The 25673-nt window shown below is 34.8% G+C and overlaps 2 protein-coding genes and 1 long non-coding RNA gene across 4 annotated transcripts; 2 read left to right on the plus strand and 1 right to left on the minus strand.

The window, feature by feature from the left end:
* Nucleotides 1-617: 617 nt before the first annotated feature.
* LOC126822269 (uncharacterized) lies at nt 618-4147 on the minus strand. Its single transcript, XR_008788176.1, has 4 exons — nt 3988-4147; nt 2564-2723; nt 1655-1708; nt 618-741 (listed from the first exon to the last, which is right to left on the minus strand). It is a non-coding gene; the product is annotated as an uncharacterized LOC126822269 (long non-coding RNA).
* Nucleotides 4148-4314: 167 nt separating this feature from the next.
* LOC126822266 (uridine phosphorylase 2) lies at nt 4315-17588 on the plus strand. Of its 2 annotated transcripts, none has more exons than XM_050551044.2 (9): nt 4315-4423; nt 6655-6779; nt 7680-7797; nt 8016-8177; nt 8772-8886; nt 9591-9661; nt 9848-9986; nt 10527-10673; nt 11169-17588. In XM_050551044.2, exons 2-9 carry the CDS (start codon nt 6727-6729, stop codon nt 11306-11308), a joined length of 945 nt encoding a protein of 314 aa, XP_050407001.1. In that variant the 5' UTR covers nt 4315-4423; nt 6655-6726; the 3' UTR covers nt 11309-17588. The 2 variants fall into 2 exon arrangements, with proteins under 2 accessions (XP_050407001.1, XP_050407002.1); XM_050551045.2 differs by having other exon boundaries at nt 4357-4391.
* Nucleotides 17589-17981: 393 nt separating this feature from the next.
* LOC126822268 (arpin) lies at nt 17982-23753 on the plus strand. The gene is made up of 6 exons (XM_050551046.1): nt 17982-18139; nt 19113-19191; nt 20058-20190; nt 21801-22007; nt 22861-23012; nt 23290-23753. Exons 1-6 carry the CDS (start codon nt 18048-18050, stop codon nt 23296-23298), a joined length of 672 nt encoding a protein of 223 aa, XP_050407003.1. The 5' UTR covers nt 17982-18047; the 3' UTR covers nt 23299-23753.
* The last annotated feature ends 1920 nt before the right edge of the window (nt 23754-25673 follow it).

Below are 25673 nucleotides of genomic sequence, written 5' to 3' on the forward strand. Positions count from 1 at the left end.
TACTATGCGGCGGAAAATATTCACCTACCTTTCATCACATTCTAATTATCAAAGGTTCTTTTACATGCATGCCAACAAGTACCTAGGTAAACTTGATCTTTCGTCCCATCTGAATGAAAAAAGGGTTCTATCTTGACCGGCCCTCCATTCTGAACCACCGTTAAGGGGGAACTAGACTGAAATATTATTGGGGAACTCCAGGTTAGTAAGCCTGTGCCATCCAGGGATAGATTTTGCCAGGACAGTAGTGTTGTCACAAATTCCAAATCATTTTGAGTATTTCATGTACAGTAGGACTTCATATCATTCAACATCTTTACACTTGCTCACTAGGCAATGGATAACACCCCTATTATTCTGACAATTGGTATTAAAGTGGTAGACCCAATTAGTCAATGCTGGCTGTTTACCCGTTAAATGTAAGTAGTATAAGGACGAAACTGGAAACAGTAGAGCAATTGTACTGGGCCCATCGCTCCCTGACTACCCTATCACCCTTGTGTAGTGTCACTCAAATCAGACAAACAGTCACAATTATACATTAGCAATTTTCCACTCCCAACAATGAAAAACTAGACTAATAAAACATACAAATTATTGAATAGAAACTTAACAAGAAATGTTTTAATTTTTATTAAATAGATTTTCTAATTCGAATATAGTATCAAACATGTTCTAATGATTCCATAATTTTTTTTACACTGTCTATAGTCTATTCGTGTACTGGATCAAAGTGTGTATCTGAAACAGATTAAAAAGAATAATTATTTATTTTGGATTTTAATAAAAGGGCCAATAAGTTTATTATCCTTCTAATCTGAGTGTAACCAGCACATCCACAGACTGTAAGGTCATCAATGGAAGTCCAATCCAGACCTAAGCTGCATCAATCATTGAATAACAAAATGCAAAAAAAATGGTGAAGCTGAAAAGGGATAGTTTTAAAATACAGTTTAGTACTTATACAGGTCTCTGTGTATGGAGACATTAATTTCCCCATTGACTTCAATGCTAACTCTGGTCTCTTTGCCCGGCCCCAACTTTTCCCCAAATTTTCGTTGGGCTGAACACGTTTCACTACAGACAGAGCAACAAATGGTCATGTCTTTATTACTCCAGATTTTGTATGAGTTTGACCAATTAAATTTTGAGATACACAAACTTGAAGTAGCATACTAAAAAAACATAACAATCTGTCGTACATCTCACCGTAGCCAACCTCTTAATTCTGTTATCCTTCGGTCTCTAAATAACGAATATTTACCAAAACCTGACAGAAAATGTTAATTCGACCCCTCTTCTTCCATACTAGACCAAAAAATCAACAAAAATGCCCACGGATGCATAAAGGGAGAGAATTGAGAAACGGGGAACTGCTATAAATAGATGAACGACAGTTTGTGGTTTCCGAGATCATGAAATTTAATGGTGGTCTGCCTCCATATTCACTTCACAGCAAGAATTTTATATTTTCTTCACTGCCTTGAAACCACTGGTTTCTCAACACAGCATATTCTCACAAAAGAATGTATGGCAGTCTGAGTGTGTACGACATAGATGTAGATATTCAATTCATGATGTGGGGGTCAGGCCAATCCAGCCATCGGATTACCACAGTATAATACCTCAATATTGAATGGGGTTTAATACTTACGATCACGTTTCTTCCTTATGGCATCCCATGTGCGGACGTTTCCAGGTGAATTAGCTAAAATAAGGAGAAAATATTATGTTTCTTTTAATTTACTTTACTCACTTTCAGAACAGTGTTTTCGTTACAATGTTTGTAATTGCAGTCTGTAATGATATAATACTTTATTGATCATACATTCATTACAACTGTATGTGACTAATGACAAAATCATCCCAATTTGAACCATTGAAAGGAAAAAAAGGGGGATACAAGGTCTTTCGTGCATTTGATCTGTCATGGGTTCTTTTAAGTACATGCTTATGTGTAGACGAAACTAATTATGATTTTCAGACCATTCAAATGACTAGATGCCGTTCCTCGTCAGGCCCTCCATTCTACAATACTGACATGAGAAAACTCGACTGAAAAATCAAGGATCGAATCCGGAACCTTTTAGTTAGTGAACCAGCACCTTACTAATCACTGAGCCAAACATATCGGTATCAAAACCGGAAGTTGTATAGTCAGGCCAAATGTCTGGTATGCACAATACTTCAAATTGCATCTGACATTTACATTTTTCCCTTTTTTGGTCAGACTAGATTCTATATTCAAAATCATGATAGTGTGATATTCAATCCCCTTTATACGGAGTTCTGACTGCATTTTCATTTTAAAAAACTAAAACTCTTTGATTTATGTAAAAGGTATTGATGGGTGTTGATCTTTCCTGATGGGATATTTCAGTTAGTATTAGGGCAAGCTCTATATGATTACCCCCTTTTTTTTACCAGTATATTTTATTTTGAGAGAGATGACGATCAACAATTTCATTTTTGACCCAAATCCCAAAGGTCTTGCCAATTTAAATCTAATAATATCTCCCCATTACAGAAAAAGAATACAATGTAATTATACAATGTAATTTACCTCCTTTGTGAATCTTATAGAAAATTGGTAAACATATAAGCCATGTATATGCAGTGAACCTAATAAATCGACCATTTTTCCAGTGAAATTTCCATGGAAACTGCTGTAGTTTAGCAGCAATTGTATAAGGATACTTCATTGGTTGCCCTCCGGCCTGCATCTGCAATTAAATAATTCAAAATATCAATAGGATCCTTTTGTTATGCTTTTATACCTTAAAGGAGCTAAATCGCTAACATTTGGGACCTAGAAATTGACAAAAGTGGGTCGCAACGCATATAATACTGTAATATGAATGTATATAAACTGATTTACATTCAATGGTTTCCATTTTTACTCCAATTTCAAATCAGTTATGTTCGGCGAAATAAGCCAGCAGTCTCAAGCGAGTGCAAATTTCTAGCGTCTGGTTATTCCAGTCTACATACGCCGTTTGATTTGGTGCAATGTGTCGAGTCTCGTCCCTCGAGTCTCTTGATACAACTGGGGCTGAAGCGCATTATGGTACACGATTCGTGTACCAATGGTAAAATGTTTATTTTGTCTTAAATATTGGATATCAAAAGCCCATCTTTTTCCGGTAAGATCACAACATGAATGTTGATTTAATTTGACAAATAAATCGTGTTTTCAATGTTGAAGATTTTGGATAATATTGAGTTAGAGACTTAGCTACTTTAATTTTATACTCCTCTGAAAAAACTCTCAGTTTCAATAAGAAGAATGATTTAGAAATTAAGGAGAGCGATCTGATATGAAGGTGACTTAATTAGGAGAGTGATTAGTTGTATGTATGGGAAATGGTTCTGGCGATCAATAACTGCATGTTTAGGGGGTCATTCTTGGTTTCATAAATGATAATAAACAGCCCATGACTTTGTAAAGGAAAAGCGATTTTCAGTATTTAAGGGGGCTGGGGGAGCCAGGCGCCCAAGAGCAATCACTCGCCTTAAAAAAACAATGACTGCAAGTGGGACTTGGTAGGCTACTCAGAGAAATACCCTTGATCACTTAACTAGTCTTAGGTTTGAGGTCACACACACTGACAGACACACACATCACTGAAAAGCACTCATTTTGGTGCCACAAGTCATGACTATTCAAAGAATTATTTCTGTCATTTAAAATATATTGACCTGAAACCCCTAAATACTAATAGTAAATACCGGGAAAGATGCCATGGCCCTGTGAATAATGTCAATGATACTTGTCTGGAAGTTGATACTATGAGTATGATTATGAATGATAGATAGATGGAATTAGATTAGAATAACTGGTAATTAATATAAATAAATAAAAGCGTCAATGACTGAATGTTTACTGAAGCGGTTTCCTGTTTTGCTATTTCAGAAGGCTTTTAATGAAATAAACAACAATAATTGTTAAACTGCTGGGTGAAAAAGGGCGTTAAGTTCATTTTATACCTTGACTATACAGCAAGATCCTCGCTTCTAATATAAAATGGATGTCTCAGATGCCCTCTAACGAACGGGAGATAACTTTAACCATTTCCGCTATGTGTGTCAATTCGTTACTAGACTAATTCGTGCCTACAAGATGAAGACATTCCGTATCCTATCTTTCACAACAACACAGAAAGCATGTAAGTTATGTTAAAAACTGTTGCACTAGCAGATTGTTTTATTCTAGTTACTTTAGTAACGGGTTCTTATCGGACTCCGCATAGTTTTATTCATGAGTCACTCTAATAAAGGTCACCTTGGAAAACGACCTTCACCTGATTTGACCAAGAAAACCGGAAATAGGAAAGTAGAAGCAGGACATTAATCGTCGGAGAAGACAAGCTTATGCATTTATGCTTCACAGAGTAAAGCCACGATTAGAATTACAATAATACTGGTATATTTTATCGCTTGTTAATATATAGGTTATGTATGATGAGATTATCACTGGAGATCTATTCATCTAAAACTCGAACAACTGTGACTGTGTCCGTGTTCTACGGTCAAGACTCAAGGCTGAATTAAAAATTTCAGCTTCATTAATGCTTTGGGAATGGCACAATACTAGATCATTGTATGATCTGGAAAATATCTTTCTAGGGTTAGGGCTAGGTTTACAATTTACATGTCAAACGTACAAATTGAAGCTGTAAACACATTGGATTGCGGGTAAAACTATTCTGAAGGGTTAGGGTTAGAATTGTGAGTATAAACACGGAAAGATATTTTCCAGATCGAACAAACATCCAGTATCGTGTGTGGGAATGTTTCAAAGAAATTCCCTTTAAGCCATTCACAAAGCACAGAGAAATAAGATTTCAATTGAACTGTCTACAATAATCGAAAGAAAAGAAGAAATAAATACGTGAACAGTGTTTTGAACCCATGTATATGGACTACTAGGGATCTATTTCTTACGGCCACCTGCAGGTTTAGTCAAAGGTCACAAGATTTAAACAGGGCTAGCGCTAACCCTAACCCAGGACCTAATCCTAACCATAACCCATTATGTACGAATTTTCATCTCGGCTACCTTGACAAAATCTAGAGGTGGCCTTAATATTTAGATCTAACCCTATGTATGTATGACATTTATCGTCAAGTCTGTGTAGCCACTGAAGTGTACTACTGTATAAGATGTACTGTTCTATATAAAAACAAACACGATAGTAGGCCTACTATTTGAACCAGGAACCAAGCATGACATCATCGTGGCCATCTTGGAAATGTGAAGTCATATCAAAAATCAACGTCTGTCAATTATGTAGTAGTTATTAGCACACTTTCCGAGGTGTATCGGTGAATATCAGGACAGTTTTGGTCGAGGGGCCCAGCCGAGGCGGCTCCCGACCAAAACTGTCCTGATATTCACCGATACACCGAGGAAAGGTGCTAATAAGTTACTTACATCACATTTCTATCGAGTATTGTGAAGCAAAATGTGAAAAATAGTATTTATTATCGAGTCGTTTCAACCGAAAAGTGACAAATACTTTCTGTTCTTTCATTATTTATCCCTTTCTGAGCCTCACGTTACATTTCATGGTAGAATGATTTCGCAGTTGAGAGACGACCTGAGTAGTATTCACACGTGCGTCTTGCTATGATACTCTGAGCGTAAAACAAAGACGTGTTTGTTTAGATCACATCGTCAAAACAATGTCTATGGCGTAGAGGACTGCGATATTATTAAATGTAGTGTAAAGGAAATGCGAAACGTGGGTCATTCCTGGTGAAAGTATGCATCGGCGGATGGTTCTTCCGTTGAAATTTATTTGTAATAAAGTTTATGACTTTCTAGGCGTTTTTTTTTCATCCTGCTTATTTTCAATCTGTGAAGTGTCCAGCAAGAGAACTGCGCCTTCTATCATCACAATTAATTAAAATAATATATTATTCAATATTCTAATTTATATATTTTGCATATTAATATAAATCAAACCAAATTATGAAATAGATGCCAATTGGTATGTATAATAATTGATCTTTGTAATATGTTGTTATGTTAATTTAATGTCATTGTATATGTTTTTGAATTGCCATGTAGTTCCCCCCATTTTGTTTTGTTACTATGATTTTGACTAGTTGTTTCCTGTACATTGGTTAGAGCCTCGTTATCAATTGCGATCTGGGTCGGACTAAAGTCCGCTACTTATTGCTTGATAGATATCTAAAACGGTATAAAAGTAACCAGGTATAAAAGTAACCAAGTATCCGTGTATCAGAAATGATCAGTACTCTTTCTGTACATTTCTGATACACGGATACTTTTAAGCATGTATTGCAATTAAACAGGACAGTTTTATCAAAGGTTGCCAGTGGCAACGAGTAGAAGTGGGATGTAACAAATCAAACATGCACAGTTCCATGTCAATAAGCATGTATTGCAATTAAACAGGACAGTTTTATCAAAGGTTGCCAGTGGCAACGAGTAGAAGTGGGATGTAACAAATCAAACATGCACAGTTCCATGTCAATCGTACATGAATTGGCAGAGCCTAAGGCTTTATTGAAGAGTGTCGCCCCCCAATGACTAGAACAGCAAGAAAAGTAAGGCTTCTCCATGCATATCCTGGTCCAAAAATTGATAATATTAATTTAACTCTTACATTTTATCTACTTTTCCAGTGTTATAATTTCTGAAGTTGAATTGTTATTTGTAAAGGCATGAATAAAACTGTATAACTTACAACAGAGCAAATGGCAGGATTCCACCCAATTAAGACACCCGAAGATGCAGTTATTAAACAACAGTAAGTAGACCAACTTGATTTAGATAAAGGTACAATAAAGTAAGTGCATGTCACTATTACAACCAGAGAAGAATATTTTTGACAAGTGATTCTTCTAACACTAGTTTTTGACTGTCCGAACATGTTTTACTTTTACAACTGGTTGCAAACAGTTTTTACCCAGTCTTGGGTGACATGTCTTCATCTATAGCTGTCAATTGCGCTGTCCGAGCTAGCTAGTTTCTACAAGTTTACTAAATGGGAAAACCACCATGGCCAAGTCTCCCAACCAATCATACTACTTATATTAAAAGGATATATTTATTAAACTCTATCTGATTAAAACGCAGATCCTATTTCGTTTCGTTTTTTAGTTCAAAATTTCGTTTACTTGTCTTTACTACACTATACTAGAAGAGTTGTTATATAACAGGCGTTCTACTTGATGTGAGGAATTAGCCAGTGAAACGGTCTGTTACGGCGAGTTTTTGGCCTTTTTGTGCACAGAACTGTGGGTAAACCACTAGAAACATCAATGCTGATTGATTAATCAATGTCTGACGTCATAGGATCAAAAGCCACTCATTTGACCTCTGACCTGAACTCTCACTATAACTGGTCAGATCTTCATGTAGTGTAAGCCATCGAAAGAATAAAAAACGATCCGAAATATAGATCAGTATTTTAATCAGATTGTATTAAACTATTTTAAATGAAGAATTTAGTATACAAAGTTCTCAGTGGATATAAAGAAAACTATGCAGTAGAGTGGAGATATGGTGGATACTTTTTTAAGATAAAGTATATCCGGTATTGTGTTCTGAAAGAAAATGTCTTTTATGTCTAAGAAATGACAATATGACAAATCAGTCATTATAAAATTAATTATTTTTGCTTTATAATTTTCTATCTGTATTTCAGGCAAGGACCAATGCAGATTCTAAACCCAAATATAGATATAGAGGATGAAGATGTACTCTATCACATCGCCCTTAGTAACAGATCACACGATCTTAAAGATATGTTTCAAGATGTTAAGGTTTGTCTGTATTAAGATTCAGCAGTATTGCTGGTAATTCAGCAATTACCACGAAAAATACATTTCTATACAACAGGCAATAAACAAGAAAAATTTTAAAAATGTGACGTCAATTGTTATTCAAGAAAGTTACACATTGTGGTCAAATTGTATTAAGTTTAACGATCGAAGTCAACATTAATTTGTAAAAAGTTATATTATGTTCTTGTTAATTTTAGTTTGTTTGTTTTGGTGGCTCTCCTAGTCGAATGAAGAAATTTGCAGAGTTTATGGTGAATGAATTAAAGTATAAACTGGTTGCTGGCCAGTCGTTATGTAATATAGCAGGAGGATCAGATAGATATGTATTATATAAAGTTGGACCAGTACTCTCAGTTAGTGTAAGTATACGAGTCATGAGTCATTGGCAATCTCTGTTTAACCCTGGGGTTCATTCTTAAAAAATGCAATGATTCCCCTCGAAATATAATCCATTTAAAAGACCATATAAATATATGAGAGTATACTCATTGGCCTAATTGGATATAATTAATCAAAGTAGTTCAACAAGGTGTGCTTTCTATTATCACCATTAGATGACAGCAACAGCAGCTTGCAAAATATTGAAATAAAGGTATAGCATGTAGGTGAGGCTAAGTGGATCTGAAAACTTTTTTCTCCATATCGAGCTTAATGAAGTTAATGTTAGCTCGCAGGAGTGTGGGATCAAAGTCAGTCCCAAGAACAGGATTATCATTTGTCAGTTTCACAGCGGGTGGGAGTGTAAACCTGACATTTAACCAATGGTAAAATTTTCATTCTTTGCTAATAATTGTTTTAGCCAATCACAGTGGCTCAAATAAGACATCTAAATAGTTAGAATAATGATGCAGAACAAATAAAGAACTCATTTTAGTCACATTGCTTTCGATGCATTATTGCCATGCAGTTATAACCATCCACTATTTTTTAGATAATCTGTTTATGTCTTTCAGCATGGTATGGGTATACCATCTTTATCCATTATCTTCCATGAAATAGTAAAACTACTATTTCATGCCGGTAGTAGTGATGTCATGTTTTTTAGAATTGGTACAAGTGGTGGACTAGGTATAGTATATGTAGTTTGTTCATTTTGATGCAACCAAACTTGGGCATTCACCTCTTGGTGTATAGTCAGCCTTCGTTAGTATCAACACCGTAATCCGCAGTTCAAGATGCTGTTGACAATCAAATACAGTAGGAATTTGTTATGAATTAAATAAATATATTAAAAAATCAACGATTGGGAGAAACCTTAAGCTGGATATTATCAGGATTGTGAGACTAAGGATTTACCTTAACAACCATGTACGACTTGAAATAATATAGGGGAGATAACTCTGCTTAATTCTTTGTTTACAACAGAGGGAGAGAGAGAGAAATGGGGTTTAACGTCCACTCGACACACACTAGGTCATTTCGGGACTAACATATGGTTTAATTTTATTTACATAATTCACTTGCGCGTAGGGGTCTTTAGCAGTGGGAGGAAACCGGAGGTCCCGGAGAAAACCCACGAGGTTGGACAGGCGACCCTACTCCTTGCCACGTACAACCGGTTGTTTACAACAGAAACCTATGAAACTACTAGGCTGAATCATCGAGACTAGTAACTCGTTAAAGGCCTGTTAAGTGGCACTCTCTATAAATGTTTCCCAGCTGGCTCTATTCATATTCGGGCCTAATGCAATGCAATTAAATTATGCAAGTCGACTTTCTGACATAAAATATGGGACCCTGGGCCTACAACCGTATATTCTTGTTTTATTCAGGAGTTGAGCCAGGAACTGTTATAATCACAGAAGAAGCCGTAGATGGTATTTTAAGACCATATATGGAAGTTGTAAGTTTTCAATATCCTATAAATTATTTAAATCATTTACTTAGGATGGATTTTATGTCGATTTTAAATTGGTTTGTCTTATTTGTTGGTGTCCGTATTCTTCTATTTTCTAGATCTCTGTCAAAAATGTATGCTCAAAATTTTAAAACATTTTGAATTAACATTTTTTTTTTTTTACCATTCTAGGCAACACTGGGAATGATGTTACAATACCCAGCAGCTTTAGATCAGACAGTATTAAAAGAATTAGTCGCTAGCTCAAGCCCCGACGACCATTTTGAAACCATCAGTGGAAAAACTATGTGTACATATGATTTCTATGAAGGTAATACTGACAATTTAATGCAGTCTACACCATTCAATAAAACGGATACACTAGGCCCGCAGTATAGCACATTTTCACTTTATCCATATAGAGTTATTCACCATATCCCATTCCTTTTCCACTAGGTGATATTTGTGCACATATGTACTCAAAAGCCCATATTGCATTCTTAAAATAACATATTCTTCAGTTTCTGCATATAATACCCCTAAACATACTAATACTTACCATATATTTGGAAAAAATGATTATCTGTCTAAATCCATAACCCAAGTCTGTGAGCTTTCTAAGGTCTCACAAAATTTTGAGTCCCAAGTCCTAGGGGAAGATCTACAGTTAATAATTAGCTGTTCATCACGGTGCCAAAAGGTGCCAAATAGCAGTGAGTGAAGGAAAATACAAAAGTACCTTTACCACATAATTTTTGTCTCATCCTCCAGCAGCTTCTACTTTATGAAATCTAAGCCCAACTTGTTCCAGGTACTGCCTATTAGTGACAAGTAAGCTACACAGTTACCATGGATATTTTATATTTAACAGGTCAAGGTCGACTTGATGGGGCATTCTGTGATTACAAGAAATCGGATAAGATGGCATTTTTAAAGAGAATACATGAAAGAGGAGTGAGGAATATTGAAATGGAATCTCTTTGTTTTGCAGCCTACTGTCACAGGGCTGGTATCAAAAGTAAGCGTATTTGGGATTAATTGTTAAGCTAATTTCAAGATTAATGCACGGTGGATATACTCAGTTATATTTTAGGACTGGATTCTAACTATCAGGCGTTTGTTCTGAAAGTTCCAGGGATAAAAACTTGTTACTTTAATCAATTAAAAGGATAATCCAAGATTAAATGTGTAAATCAAATGCCAGAATATGACATCCTCTTTTCTAGCCAGTTCTATTCTGTGGCATACTGAGAGGGATGCAGTTCGTCTTGGATGACAGCCAGGAGGTGGGGCTATAGGGAGAATTGAAATTCCAGTGCAAGGCTATAAGCAAAATGAAAATTACACCAAAATGAAAACAAAAATTCCAAAGGAATGCTCTGCAGAAAGTAGTACTTTAACTGACCTATCATGAAATCGGATTTACGTCCTGCTGCAACAATTATAAACCCCATTTATTATAATATTAGGCATAGTGGTTGTCAATTTAATTAATTTTTGGTGTATATTTTAGGTGCTGTGATATGTGTTACACTGTTGGATCGTTTACATGGAGATCAAATATCAACTCCTCATGATATTATGGAGGAATGGCAGTCAAGACCACAGATTATCGTATCAAGATACATCAAATCAAAACTAGGAATTATCTGAATCCAATCTCAGGTTTAGCATCACAGACTAATTGCCACACATGATTGTTGTGTAAATTTATTCTTTTCTTTTTTATTATGCTTCCTGAATTACCGTAAAACAATCTTAATGTACATTTCTGTATAAGAGTGAGAGCTATATGCTTTATCACCTTTTGTATTTTTTTCTGTCGAAATATATTTAAAATGTTCTACAATTATCTTCCTTTTCAGTTTAGTTTCTTATTTTATTTTGTTATCGGGCTACAGCTATATATGCTTTCTGTACAATCCAATATTGCTGCAAACGGTATCTAGGTGTAAAGTTGACTAGGATTTATATGATAAAATATATTTCTATATTTAAGTCTAAGATTTTTCAGCTATAATGTATAGAATTCATGCTTGCTACAATTAATTTAATCCAAGTTTCAGTAGCTATAAAATATATGTAATGTACTTGTTTGGTGTTCCGGTTTATTTTTTCTTGCCAGTATTATCTTTATTTTTGTTGTTGTAACTGTTATTTTATATTTTTATGATGGTATAACCAAAATTCTTTTCATTTAAAATGTTAAAAAGTATACTCAGAATGATGTATTTTAAAATTCTATTCAGATGTTAATAAGAATTATACCAGTTCCAAATTCATATATTTCCCAATATCACATATTTGTAATAATAAAATTCACTACTTATATGGAATATCCTAGTATATTGTCTGGAATGGAATATTTATGTTATATATATAATCTTGTTATTGATATTGTTATTAGAATTATATTGGAAAATGTTTTTGATTTTTTTATACAGCCCACTATTTTTTCTTGATACAATCATGATGTTGGAGATGTGCAAAAGTACAATTGTAATTTAACTTTTATTATTATTATTATCGGTTAATTGAAATATCTTCAGAATTTATCAAAAATTTATATTTTTATCTATTTTATCAATTATAATATCATATAATTTATTTAAAACCTGTTGAAAAATATTACTGATTAATATGTTATTAGATGCACTAAGTTACAACTGTTTTTAAAGATTTGTAGTTTTATTAATTGAAATATCTTTATAATTATAATCAACAAAATTTGTTCATTTGAATTTATTTGCATATTTAAGATTGCTTGTCTCAAAAAATATAAATTTTGGTTTGAAAACTCATTTAATTAATTTAAAACTTGTCGACAAATATTACTTAATAATTTGACCAAAAATTTGATCATTCATTTAAATAGTTTAATGTTTAAGATCCCATTTTATGAGATTTAATTGACCACAATGACTTATGGACCATTATATTACGATGTGATGTTCTAGACAATAAATTGCTCATTAAAATGATTCATTGGACCAAAAATTTTTAAATAGATATTAACGTTTATTGTTCAAGCTTTAATAGATCATGATTACTTATACTGGTTATCATTTTTAAAACCTTTTTATGATGAATTAAGAAATGGAAGAACTAGTTTTTCATTTATTTAATAATTTACATACTTAAATGTTAATTTGCCAGTTTTAAATGACCACAATTACTTATAGACAATTGGTACAGTATGAAAGTTCATTTACAAATTAAAAATGAAATCAAAAATGAAATAATTAAAAATTGGTGTCGGGTAAGCATAACCTGCTTTATACATGGTACCTGTTATTTGAAAATCATTGATATATTTGATGAAATTATTTATATCTGTCCATAACTTGATACTAAGATTGTAATTTAACATGTTAATTACCACGATACGTAAAGATACATTATGGGAGGTTCGATAACGAGTTGGCAGTTCTCAATATAATAGTTTAAAACTAGATAATGTAAAGGCAATTTGCTGAAAATTTTATTCAAATTGATCCACTATGAACTGAGAACTAAGTGATTGAAATTTCCGCCTAGCCTCGATCATCGGTACTAAAGTCAGTACGATAAACAGCATAGTCTCTATTATCCATTTAATCGTTAAATCATGAAGGAAAGTTATGCAGTAAATCAGCTCATAATCCACTAAAGATCGCAGGCTAGCGATGCCATCTAGATTTAATTATGGTCTGGATAGGTTAATTAATTTAGATAACATTTCAGGCCTAAAGAAGAACCTGCAATAGACTTATTTAGCTCTTGCATAATGTATGTTGCATAGGTAAAGTTGAGAGTTTGACCCTTATGATTTGTTAATTTGTACACCTAATTTATTTTTATTTTAAACTAAACCCTCCTTTTATCTTGCCATATCAAAAAATCATGACATATTGTCAACCATTAGCCATAGCAATAAAATAACCCTAAACAATTATTGGTAACATGAACAGTCATGGATCTCTACCCAAACAGTATCAGATTTGCACACACATGATGTCATTGAAATTACTGAAAATTTAAAAAAGATTTAAATCTGTATATTCATCAGATTATGATCATCGTGAACTTGTATGAAAGTGGGTATGATCATCATATATCTTGGGTCTTAATGATCTCAGGTGGTGTCTATTGCACAATAACAACCCTCTAGATTCAAACAGGAAGTGTTTATCTCTGGAATAATTAAATTTGAATTGTTTATAGAGTCTTTTCTTTAATTTTTTTGTAATTGACCAGTGAACCACTGTATAGTGTAAAAAATATTCCATTTTGTTTTTATACGACTGCATTGAAATGCGGTCGATTATTGTCTTCACCTGCACTCTCTGTCCTGTTATTCACAATAGCTTGTCGACTCACGATCAAGAGGCTAATTTTAGAATTAAATTGAACTAACATTTATACATGTTGTGCATGTTCATGAGACAAATATATTTATTGATTTTCTATGGTTTTGGCTCTTGAGCACTTAGAAAAATCTTGTAGATGCCCTAGACAATGGGTGTGCTAGATTTGTGAATGCGATATATGCTAAAGTTATTATCTGATTGACTTTGAATTTATATACAGTATTTATGTTCTTAATTGACATGCAGAAATCAATTGATTACTGGTATGTGTTTTGCATGATAAATGTCAGTATTAGGAGGAGCGAGAAGTCGATCAAATTTTAGTTATTCCACCCAACTGCTAGGAATTGTTACCCTTGTACCATAAAGTCTTTCGTTACCTACAAAATATTAAAAATGTGACAACCTTTGTGGACTGCTCAGTTGACTTATCTGCTGTGAACATATGTTTTGTTACCTGGCAACCTATTTTTCAACCTCTTGTAATTGTAGCAATCGAAAATTAAATAAATGACCACACTTCAATGAATGAATGAAATGGAGTTTAACATCCTACCGTCCTGCACCATATGACTTATTATTTGGATAAAGGTTGATTTCATAAAACAGCCATCCTGAAGTTATTGAAAAAGATCAGTAGCAATATATTCCATTATATATTCTGCAGGCTAAGTGGGTAAGACTTTGGCTCGCTAGACTGGAGGTCGAGTGATCGATTCCTGCATTGGCTGAGAGAGTTCATCAGGATTTTCTGACGTGGTTTCCCCTTGTCAGTGGTGCAGGACAGAGTGCCTGGCAAGGACAGCTGTCTAGTCAATCGGATGATACAAAAAACCAAGGTTCCGTGTATACATTGGCATGCACGTAAAAGATCCCTTGGCAGTTGGAATTCAGTATAAGAGTAGGCCATATAGTGCCGCTTCCCAGGCAAATTTTTCCTCATAGCACACTGTATGGCATATACCCGTCTTCATTAGCCCAGTCAGAGCAGAACAGTAGGACATTAAACCCCATTTCATTTCATTTCTATTATAGATTTCATGTTAATGTCAAGGCCCAATGCGATTTGTTAAATATTTGTTTTATCATAATTATCTAAAATATACTATTCAAAAAAAGTAGGGGATATTTGATTTTTAAGTGTTATTAAAGTCACCTAATGAAACTGACGAAGAAACAAATGACAAAATGAAATGAAGTTCACATTCATCGATTTATTCCAAATGATCGTTAGACTAAGTAAGGCACAGACTGACCATTATAAGGGTAAAATGATACCCGGGGTCAAACAGCAAAGTTACCACAGCATCACAACCAAGTCAGTAACGGGTAAATCCTCCTCTGTTTGCCAAACAAGCATTGATCCGACGTGGCATACTCCTAATGAGACGTCTAAGGTCATTTTGGTCCAGATTGTCCCATTCCTGTTGCAACGCAGCAGCAAGTTCTTGGACATTGGCAGGACGTTGTTGACGTAACCTCTGTCCAAGCATGTCCCAGACATGCTCGATGGGGGAGAGGTCGGGACTCAGTGCTGGCCAAGGTAATGTGGTGATGTTCTGTTGTTGGAGGTAACCTGTAACGATCCTGGCCCTGTGACATCTTGCGTTGTCATCCTGGAAGATGAAACGGCGGCCATGACGTCGTGCGAACGGCACAACATGGACTGCCAAGATGTTGTCCCGGTAGTACTGGCCTGTAACACGCCCTGCAACAACATGTAAAGCCGTTCTTCCAGCAACAGTGATGCCTCCCCACACCATAACAGAACCACCCCCAAATCGATCATGTCTGATGACGTTAACGTCTTGGAAGCGCTCGTTTCGACGACGCCACACCCTCCTACGTCTGTCCAAAAAATCAACAGTGAACCTTGACTCATCTGAAAACATCACAATGCTCCAGCGTCGATTATCCCAGTGTTGACGATCCCTACACCAACGACGTCTTGCCTGAATGTGATGATCTCTCAAACAAGGGATCACGCGAGGACGTCGGGCGCGAAGGTGACCCCTATGCAGTCGATTCCGAATCGTCTGGCCACTCACTCTCACACCAGTGTCTGTTTGAAGACGAGCGCTGATCTGATTTGCTGTGATGACACGATTTCTCAAGGCCAAGGTACGGATAAATCGATCCTGGGCTTGAGTTGTCGCCCTTGGTCGACCTGAGCGTGGTCTGTCCTGTACAGATTGTGTATCACGGTATCTGGACCATTGCCTGCTTATGACAGACTGAGAAACATTTATCGTCCGCGCCACAACCGCCTGTGTTGTGCCGATCTGTAGCATGCCAAGGGCACGTTACCTTTCATTTTGGGTAAGCCGACGCATATCAAAATTTGTTTTCTGGTCACTAAAACAATTAAACTGATGTTTCCACCCTGGAATTCAATGCCACAATGACTGTAACATTCAAAGTCAGAGTCGTGCAAATCTTGGGTTGGACCCCCATGATGATCCCAAGCATCACCTGCATTCCATGCGGTAGCTATTGGTGCGTTTGGGCGTCACATGTAACTGGAAATGTTTCTTCTGTTAGGTTCTATAGTGACTTTTTTCGTAGTCATTTGCATATTTTAGTATTATGCTCCCAAAATCAAATATCCCCTACTTTTTTGAATAGTATATATTGAATTGTAATTTTTTAAATTATTTATGTCTGTGATATTTATCTACACTTACATATTATTAAACTATGTCTAATTTAAAATATTAATATATTTCAATTGACAAATATTGTTATGTATATTTTATGGCCGTAAACTATATGTATGATATATAAAAGTACATGGTTTGAAGCGATTAAAACATAAAATATATTTCTAATTGTTAGTTATTGAATAAATGTATGTGAACTAAATAGGCTATAATAACATGCTTCTACAGTGTATAAAAGTACATTTCACAAAATGTTCTTAAAGGGGATCTTTGATTTATGTCAAAATAGGGTTGTTCTAATATGTTAATTTGATTAGTGATCAGCTTCCAGAGATCGTTAAGTGTAATTGTAATTTTTTACAAATGTAATTGTAATTTTTTACAAATTTTTAAAGTTTAAGTTTAGGCTTACTTCATGGTCAACATATAAAAACAAATCAAATCAATATATTTATCCATGCACTTTATTTCAACAAGTTTTATAAGGTTTCGTTAAAGCAAGCCAGTCTAGCCCGGATTTCACAAAGCATTCTCAGACTTTAAGTTAAGAATTTACTTAAAATTGTTCGCCTTATTTTAACTGAAATATAGCCCTTTATAAAACTTTTGTTGTTTTATTATATCAGATACATCAATAAGAAACTATGTGCAAAGTTTTGTGTTTCTAGATCAAAGATATTTCTCATTAAAAGTGATTGAAAGTTGTGTAAATTCTTAACTTTAGTCTGAGAATGCTTTGTGAACTCGGCCAGATATTACCATGGTCCTTAATTAGGCCTGATACATGTATTATAAGGTCCATGATATTACACATTTTAAAAATACTGGTAATCAAGGATATTTTTAAAAGTTTAAGCCTGCTCTACAATTAATCAAAGAAAGAATATGTTTAAAATTATAGAAATAAATATTTGTCAATATGAACTATTTATTGGTTTTCTTTTGATTCTGGGGGGTTGGATGGCTGAATGGTTAGCGTGTGCGGGCTGTATCATAAAGTCTGTCATTGAGTCAAGTGCCGTGGTTTCGAATCCCCAGTTGTACGTGACAAGGAGTAGGGTCGTCTGTCTAGGGTCTGTCAAACCTCGTGGGTTTTCTCCGGGTCCTCCGGTTTCTTCCCACTGCTAAAGACCCTTACGCGCAAGCGAATTATTGAAATAAAATTAAATCATGTGTTAGTCCCGAAATGACCTAGTTTGTGTCGAGTGGACGTTAAACCCATTTCTCTCTCACTCTCTCTTCTTATTCTGGACTTTCAAGAAAGGGTGGTGGCTTTAAATAAAGGGAGATAACCTATTTTAATATTGACAGGAAATAGAAAAGGGAAAGTAGATTAGTCAGGTTGTTGACATTCCCTTCCTGTTTATTGTTTTTAACAAGAAAATGTCAAGATTATACGATAATACACCATTAACAAATTTACCACAGAACAATATTAACTGGTCATCAGTTTGGAATGAAGATACATGGATCAGGTATTATTTTATTAAGTACCATGGACCCTATTATATTATTCTGTTTCAGTTCATGCTGTAAAACTGTAACTGAATTTATATAGCTGCTAGTGCTACTAAAATAAATAATGATTCCCATGTTTTATCAACATTATCGCATTAAAAGTAGGCACAGTGTAAACAAAATCTATAAATCTAAAATGTAGAAAGGCAAAATATTTTATATCTCAGTCCCAGGGTGATTTAGAAGAGAGCTCATCCAGGAGCGTGTCCAGAGATAGGGGTGGGTGAGGGCATCCATGGGATCAGGACCCTCATCCCTGCTCACGTAGAGTATATTTTTTTCTTCTACAGTCATCGCAAAAACTAATATGTGAAGCTTTGCCGCTATTTCGACATCACTCCACTCTTAATAAATAATTGTATAAACCTAAATGAGTTGAAATATTGTCTCAGAACTTCGGATTTTATCAAATTTGTGGGTAATCCCCCAGATATCTATCATCTTCTTTTTGCTTTTAAACATTTATTCTTTTCATCAAACTTTGTAACTTCTAGTGCATAATAAGATTCTGGCTGTTAGTTACACTGTCGATAGAAGTTTTAAATAGCTCAAATGAAAAAGCAACTGATCTCAACTCCAAGAAAGTTGATTATCTGAACACAGGCCAGTATGAAATGATTGATCATATGTGTGCCCTTTAGTACGATTTTTTTGTCAGTAGGGGCCCAAAAAATGATTGATAATTTTTTTATGTGCGGGCCCATATAGGTGATACATGTGTTTTCCCATTGCCTTTTCTCATGGTGACAACTGACAAGTCCATATGGGGACCAGGCAATTTCTGGTGGCTTAAATTGTGAGTAAAGATTTACTGGCACTCATTTGTCAATTTGTATTTATCAATGATGTTGCCATTTAAGATCAATAGTAGGCCCTACTATATTTTATATCCAGATCATGAGGTAACATGTTTTAATTTTTTAATCACAGCAAAGGGGAAGGAGTTATACTGGAGGCTTGTATAAAAGGAAAATCTAAAATAGCAGTCACAGATACTAGTAATAAAAAGGTGACAGTAATTTTTCTTTTTAATTAGAAGAAAACATGGAGATAATATGCTGAGAGAATATAAAAGAAAAGTGTATACTGTAGTGTTTAAGATGGATATCTTCTTATATTGAAATAATTAAGCCAAGGTCAAATAAAATTAATTTCTTGTTCCAGTGAAAACGTTTAGAGAATTCAATTTGTTTTCTTTAAAAATCAAAGGTGAACAACTCTGATAAAATGTAAAGTTCTTAAAGTTACAATTTCATATTTTTAAGTTATATTTTTAAAATGTATTAAAATAAAACCTTAAAATAGATGGTATCTATAAACAGTCCTACCTTGTTAAAGAATAATCCTATTAATCCTATAATTCACTATGCCAGTTGAGAAATTGGCAAAAATATCATTTTCAACTTCAAATTCAAATGTTTGAAGATAGCTATTCCTAGTGGGGAATAGGAAAACAGGGGAGGTAATTGGAAGGTAATTGTGTTATTATTTCCGGTGTGAAAATTTATAAGTGTGAGAAAGATATTGTATAATAGTGAGTTGACAACCTATTGAGCAAAAGACATAGAAATAATTATGTTTTGACTTTGTAACTTTTGAAATTGTAACTTTAAAGGATTAACCTTATGGGTTCTGAAATTCAACAATATAACACTATATTGAGAAATACAAGATATTTGTGAGGTTGACCATGATCTTATAAAGGTGAATACAGGTCGCTAGGGTTGCAAGGTGTTGAGGAGTACAAAAATTGTGATTTTGAATCTATTAGCCTAATATAAAAAATGGTACAAAGAATGTTTGCCAACACTGAAGGAAAGATGATGAGAAACAAGTGATATTTTATAACCATTAATGATTATTTTCTAATTCTAGGTCAAGTATTTTGTATTCCATGTGCAACCTGGAAGAGTTCACAGAAGAAAATTTGATGTCAATGGAAAAGAAATTGAACCAAACTTCAGTGAAACTACTAAAGTTATGACAGGCTACCTTAATTCGTCTTACAGTAAGTGCAAACATTGTCTATTTCTTACAATACATAGCACAGACAGTGTTTATTCATGTCATTTTACTATAAGTAAGTTATCCTTTAGTAACATTATCTGACAGCAAGTGTAGACATCTTCCAGTAAGTAGTGTAGACATCTTCAAGTAGACAGTGTAGACATCTTCCAGTAAGTAATGTATACATTTTCCAGTAAGTAATGTAGACATCTTCCAGAAAGTAGTGTAGACATATTCCGGTAAGTAATGTAGACATATTCCAGTAAGTAATGTAGACATATTCCGGTAAGTAGTGTAGACATATTCCGGTTAGTAATGTAGACATATTCTGGTAAGTAATGTAGACATATTCTGGTAAGTAATGTAGACATCTTGCAGTAAGTAGTGTAGATATCTTTCAGAAAGTAGTGAAGACATCTTTCAGTCAGTAGTGTAGATATCTTCTATTAAGTAATGTAGACATCTTCCAGTAAGTAGTGTAGACATCTTCCAGAAAGTAGTGAAGCCATCTTTCAGTAAGTAGTGTAGATGTCTTTCAGAAAGTAGTGAAGAAATCGTTCAGTAAGTAGTGTAGATATCTTCTGGTAAGTAATGTAGTTATCTTCCAGTAATTAGTGTAGACATCATCCAGTTAGTAATGTAGATATCTTCCAGTAAGTAATGTAGATATCTTTCGGTAATTAGTGTAGATATCTTCCATTAAGTAGACTAGATATCTTCCAGTAAGTAGTGCAGACATTTTTCAGGTGTATAGACATCTTCCAGTGAGTAGTGTAGACACTTTCCAGTCAGTAGTGTGGACATTTTCCAGTAAGCGATGCATGTAGGCATTATCTATACCTATCAGAGTAGACACCACATTACAGTAATAGTAAACACCATCTGATAACATGTGTTGATATCCTAGTGTTGGCAACATTTAACATTCAGTGAAGACATATTTTACATGCAATTGTCAGTGTAGACAATATCTAATTGTAAGTTTAAACACCACCTTACAGCAGAGTCATAGTGGACATCCTTATGTATGCATCATGTAACATTCTGTTTATATGGCTTAGTCCAAAACAGATGAGTTGGGTATTTTCTGTCTAAATGATTATAATCTTTAAGTGACATTTAGGGTTTGGGAAACAAATTAACGGAATACAATTTATGGGAAACAATCACTGGTTTTATTCTGAAAGCAAGGCGCTTCGACGGGTATCCTCTTATCGTTCCTTATTGTGCTTGATAATAAGAGGATACTTGTCGAAACGAAACGTGGTGCTTTCAGAATAAAACCAGTGATTGTTTCTCATAAAAATTGTGTTCCGTTAATAAATGATTATATTTGACCTAGTCTAAAACAGCCTGTTGTAATTGATTATATTTGACCTAGTCTAAAACAGCCGTTTATAATTGATTATACTTGGCCTAGTCTAAAACAGTGTTTTCCAGACTAATTTTTTTAACCTAGGCTAATGTTATAAAGTGTTTTCCAAATGGTTATACATGTACTTAGTCTAAAACAGCATTTTCCAACTGGTTCTACTTGGCCTAGTCTGAAACAGAATTATATTTGGCCTAGTTTAAAACAATGTTTTCCAGACTAAATAATTATTCTTGCAGAAACCGAGGCAAAGGGTAAAACAGATAAACTAACAGAACAAGAATTAACAGATCTTATTGTCAAACAAGAACTGAAGAAAATAACAGAAAAGACAGCACCAAATAATACTCTATCATTATGGATACAGGAATCACAGCTTGATAAGATGGACCTAGATAATGATGATATTGTTCGTATTAAAACTAGTGGATATAGTCCATTTATTTGTGAGTAAACACAGTGCCGTCCTTTCTCTCAGTACAGCGTCCAACCTCGTGGGTTTTCTCCGGGTCCTCCGGTTTCCTCCCACTGCTAAAGACCCCTACGCGCAAGTCAATTATTGAAATAAAGTAAAACCATATGTTAGTCCCGAAATGACCTAGTTTGTGTCGAGTGGACGTTAAACCCCATCTCTCTCTCTCTCTCTCTCTCTCTCTCTCTCTCTCTCTCAGTACAGCGGCTTCGGGTCAGCTGTGCAAACAATTTGGCCCAAAAGGGATAGGTGGAAGCAAGGCCTTCATTCTGATCCATTGAGAGCTTTCTAAAAGGCACAAGCCAGATTGTTTGCAAAAGTCTCAAAAGTCAAGAATATGAATCAATTTAATGTAAACGAGAAGTCTTTATAATTACCGAAAATTAAGACGATGGCTTACCTTCTCTCACTCTTACACTGGATAAGATATACAATGCCTTAGCATATGGTCCTCTCTGACAGCCGTTCTAGGTATTTTAAAGGAACAAGTGGATTGGTCGGTTATATTTAAAATAACTGCTCACAAAATCTTACATTGTTTCATTTTAAAGAACCCACTATCTGGCTATTTATTGTGTAGCATCAATAATTTTGATCTTCGTGACTATGTTTATACTGTAGTTAGTCATGGTTTTGATTCCCCGGTTGAACGCGACAAGGAGTAGAGTCGCCTGTCCAATCTCGTGGGTTTTTTGGGGTCCTCCGGTTACCTCCCACTGCTAAAGATCCCTATGCGTATGCGAATTATTAAAATAAAATTGAACTATATGTTAGTCCCGAAATGACCCAGTTTTTGCCGAGTTAAACCCCATTTTTGTCTCGTTCAGTTAGTATAGGAAGAGTTGAGGGCCAATCTGCGACAGTGTCTAACTTTGCTGGTGGAGAACAGGTGGGTGGTTCCTGGACAGATAAAATAATGGCCATGAAATCATCTGCCCCACAAGATGTAGAAGATAACGAGATTGGAGATGACGAATGGGTAAGTTACAGTTGATGTCGATAACAGATGTTATAGCTAGGGTTAGGGTTAGGGTTGGAATGATACAACAAATAAATATTACAGGGAAGGTTGTAATCTGTCCAAAAATACTTCAACTGAGCAGATGTTTTGGCAAGTATTATAGCTAAAGCACCCTTTTCACAAACTTTTGAAGCGGCGTTTTACAAAAAAACGTCATGTGGAAGGAATGATACGACAAATAAATATTACAGGGAAGGTCTATATGAAACTTGCAAGTTGTTGTAATATTTTTCAGGATGATTAAAAGATCTGGCAACCTGTGAATTACAGACTTCGAAAATAAACTTTTTATATATGTAAATAGCAGCATACAAACAGAAACACCATCAATGGTATTATAAAGACAACATGTGAACCTTTTAGGAGCACAAGAAATACATCCAACAATTATACTGAAAAATATTTTAATGGTTGGAGTGTGTTACAGAACAAAACTTGTAAGGCAGGGTGGTCATACTGACACCCGCTATCATAAATGAATGAATTATGCGCACTCATTTTAAAAGGTCATTTGTAAATGCTAAATATTGCTGACAAAATTCACTTCAAAAATCATTTGTTTAAATTGTTTATATATACATGTAAAATACTTTTATTTTGTACATATGCATCTATGAGTATCATAGTCGTTGGTTTCACTCGTGATCATAGTTATATACATCTAGTCTTCCACTAGCAATAAATATCATCTTCGCTAAATCGGATGTTGTCGTTATCGTTAGCGAACAATTACATTGTCGCTATTTTCCCGCTAATTTAGGCTCCCGGTAATTGTCATATATTGCATCAGGTCAGAACGTCCAGTAATCATACATAGCATCAGACTATGAAATAAAATGAAATGGGGTTAACTTCCTATTGTTCTGCTCCGACTGGGCTAATGAAAACGAGTGAACGCCATACAGTGACATCAGACTATGAACTTTTACGGTAACTATCATACTTCGAATCAGATAAAGAACTTTCACCGTAATTACCATACATAGTATCAGATTAAGAACTATCATATATCGCATCAGTACTTTCACACTGACATCATATATCGCATGGGTAGCCTACACAATATCATACTATCATATATATATATGCATTAATTTAACGATAAATAGAACGTTCACAGAAACTATCATATTATAGCATCAGTTCGCTACTTTCACATTGACTATCACATATCGCATTATCGCATTAGATTAAGAACTTTCACAGTAACTATCATATTAGAATTTTCACAGAAACTGTCATATTAGAATTTTCACAGATACTGTCATATTAGAATGTTCACAATGGGTCAATTCAAATCCCGGGTTAAGGTTGTCTTGTAGTAGTGTATAACTGGTGTTCTTTATTATGCCTTAACCCAAGCCTCTCAATTTTACACTGGTGTGTACACAGTGTCTACACTAGTTTTATGTTAAGACTGGTGGAACATAAAAAATACCACTATAACACTAGTGTTATTTTTAAATGCCCCACTTTCGTTTTGGGATCTTTGTTGAGTTTCTGTTGTCTCCATTTATTATATTCAATAGAAAGTTCATCTATTTGGTCATTATTTAGTCGAAATTTCCATTCTGGAATTCGCGAATCAGCAGGTCTGGTATCAACATTTCTTTATCATACGTTTTGGCCATATATATGGGTAAAGAAATCATTTTAAGTCATTTAAGTCTTAAAACTAAATCCGTAAGCCTTAAAAGAAATTCCCTTTTTGCCGTTGGTGCAGAACCGAGGGCCTGACAAGGCATCTGTCTAGTCGTTCGGGTGGGTCGAAAAACCGAGGTCTCGTGTATACATTGGCATGCACTTAAAAGATCCCTTGCAGTTGGAGTTCGATATAAGAGTAGGTCATAGTGCCGCTTCCCGGGCAAAATGTCCCCCACAGCACACAGTATGGCGTATGCCCGTCTTCATTAGCCCAGTCGGAGCAGAACAGTAGGACGTTAAACCCCATTTCATTTCCTTTTTGTCTTCTAGCTGTTGTTTCACACCAGTGACAGTGTTGTAATAAATGACTTGACCTGAGACTTTATTCAACACCTAGGGGTTAGTGTGAGAGTTATTTTTAATAAAATAATAACTGTTATCAAGATATTATTATCTAACAAGTTTATTATGTAATGTAATTGGAAATTATATTGCACAAATCTCCTTGTCTGATTATTTTTTCATGTAAATTTGTTTTCTTAAATCGGAAATTTGATATGGAAAATATAGACAAACTGATGGGCTCAGGTATAAGTTAGTGTTTGGCTAACACAGATACGACACTGGTGTTTATGTTGTGTAAATTTATCCATGTTTAACACAACCTGGTGTTGTTCTTAGTGTTTAACGTCAGCTTCCACCGAAGGTGATATCGCAGACAGCTAACACAACCTCAACACCACAGACCTTAAAAATACAGAGGATGGTCTGAGGATGAGTTAACACAGCATTACAACAGTGCTGCACTGATCTAACTGGTATTAAACACTGCACCACCTTAACCCATGACTTGAACTGACCCATTGACTGTCATATGTCACATCAGATTATAAAAACTTTCACAATAACTATCATATCAGAATTTTCACATTGACTATCACATGTCGCGCCAGATTAAGACTCAGAGAAATTAGC

Source organism: Patella vulgata, chromosome 5, assembly GCF_932274485.2.
Source record: "Patella vulgata chromosome 5, xgPatVulg1.2, whole genome shotgun sequence".
Taxonomy (NCBI): Eukaryota; Metazoa; Mollusca; class Gastropoda; family Patellidae; genus Patella; species Patella vulgata.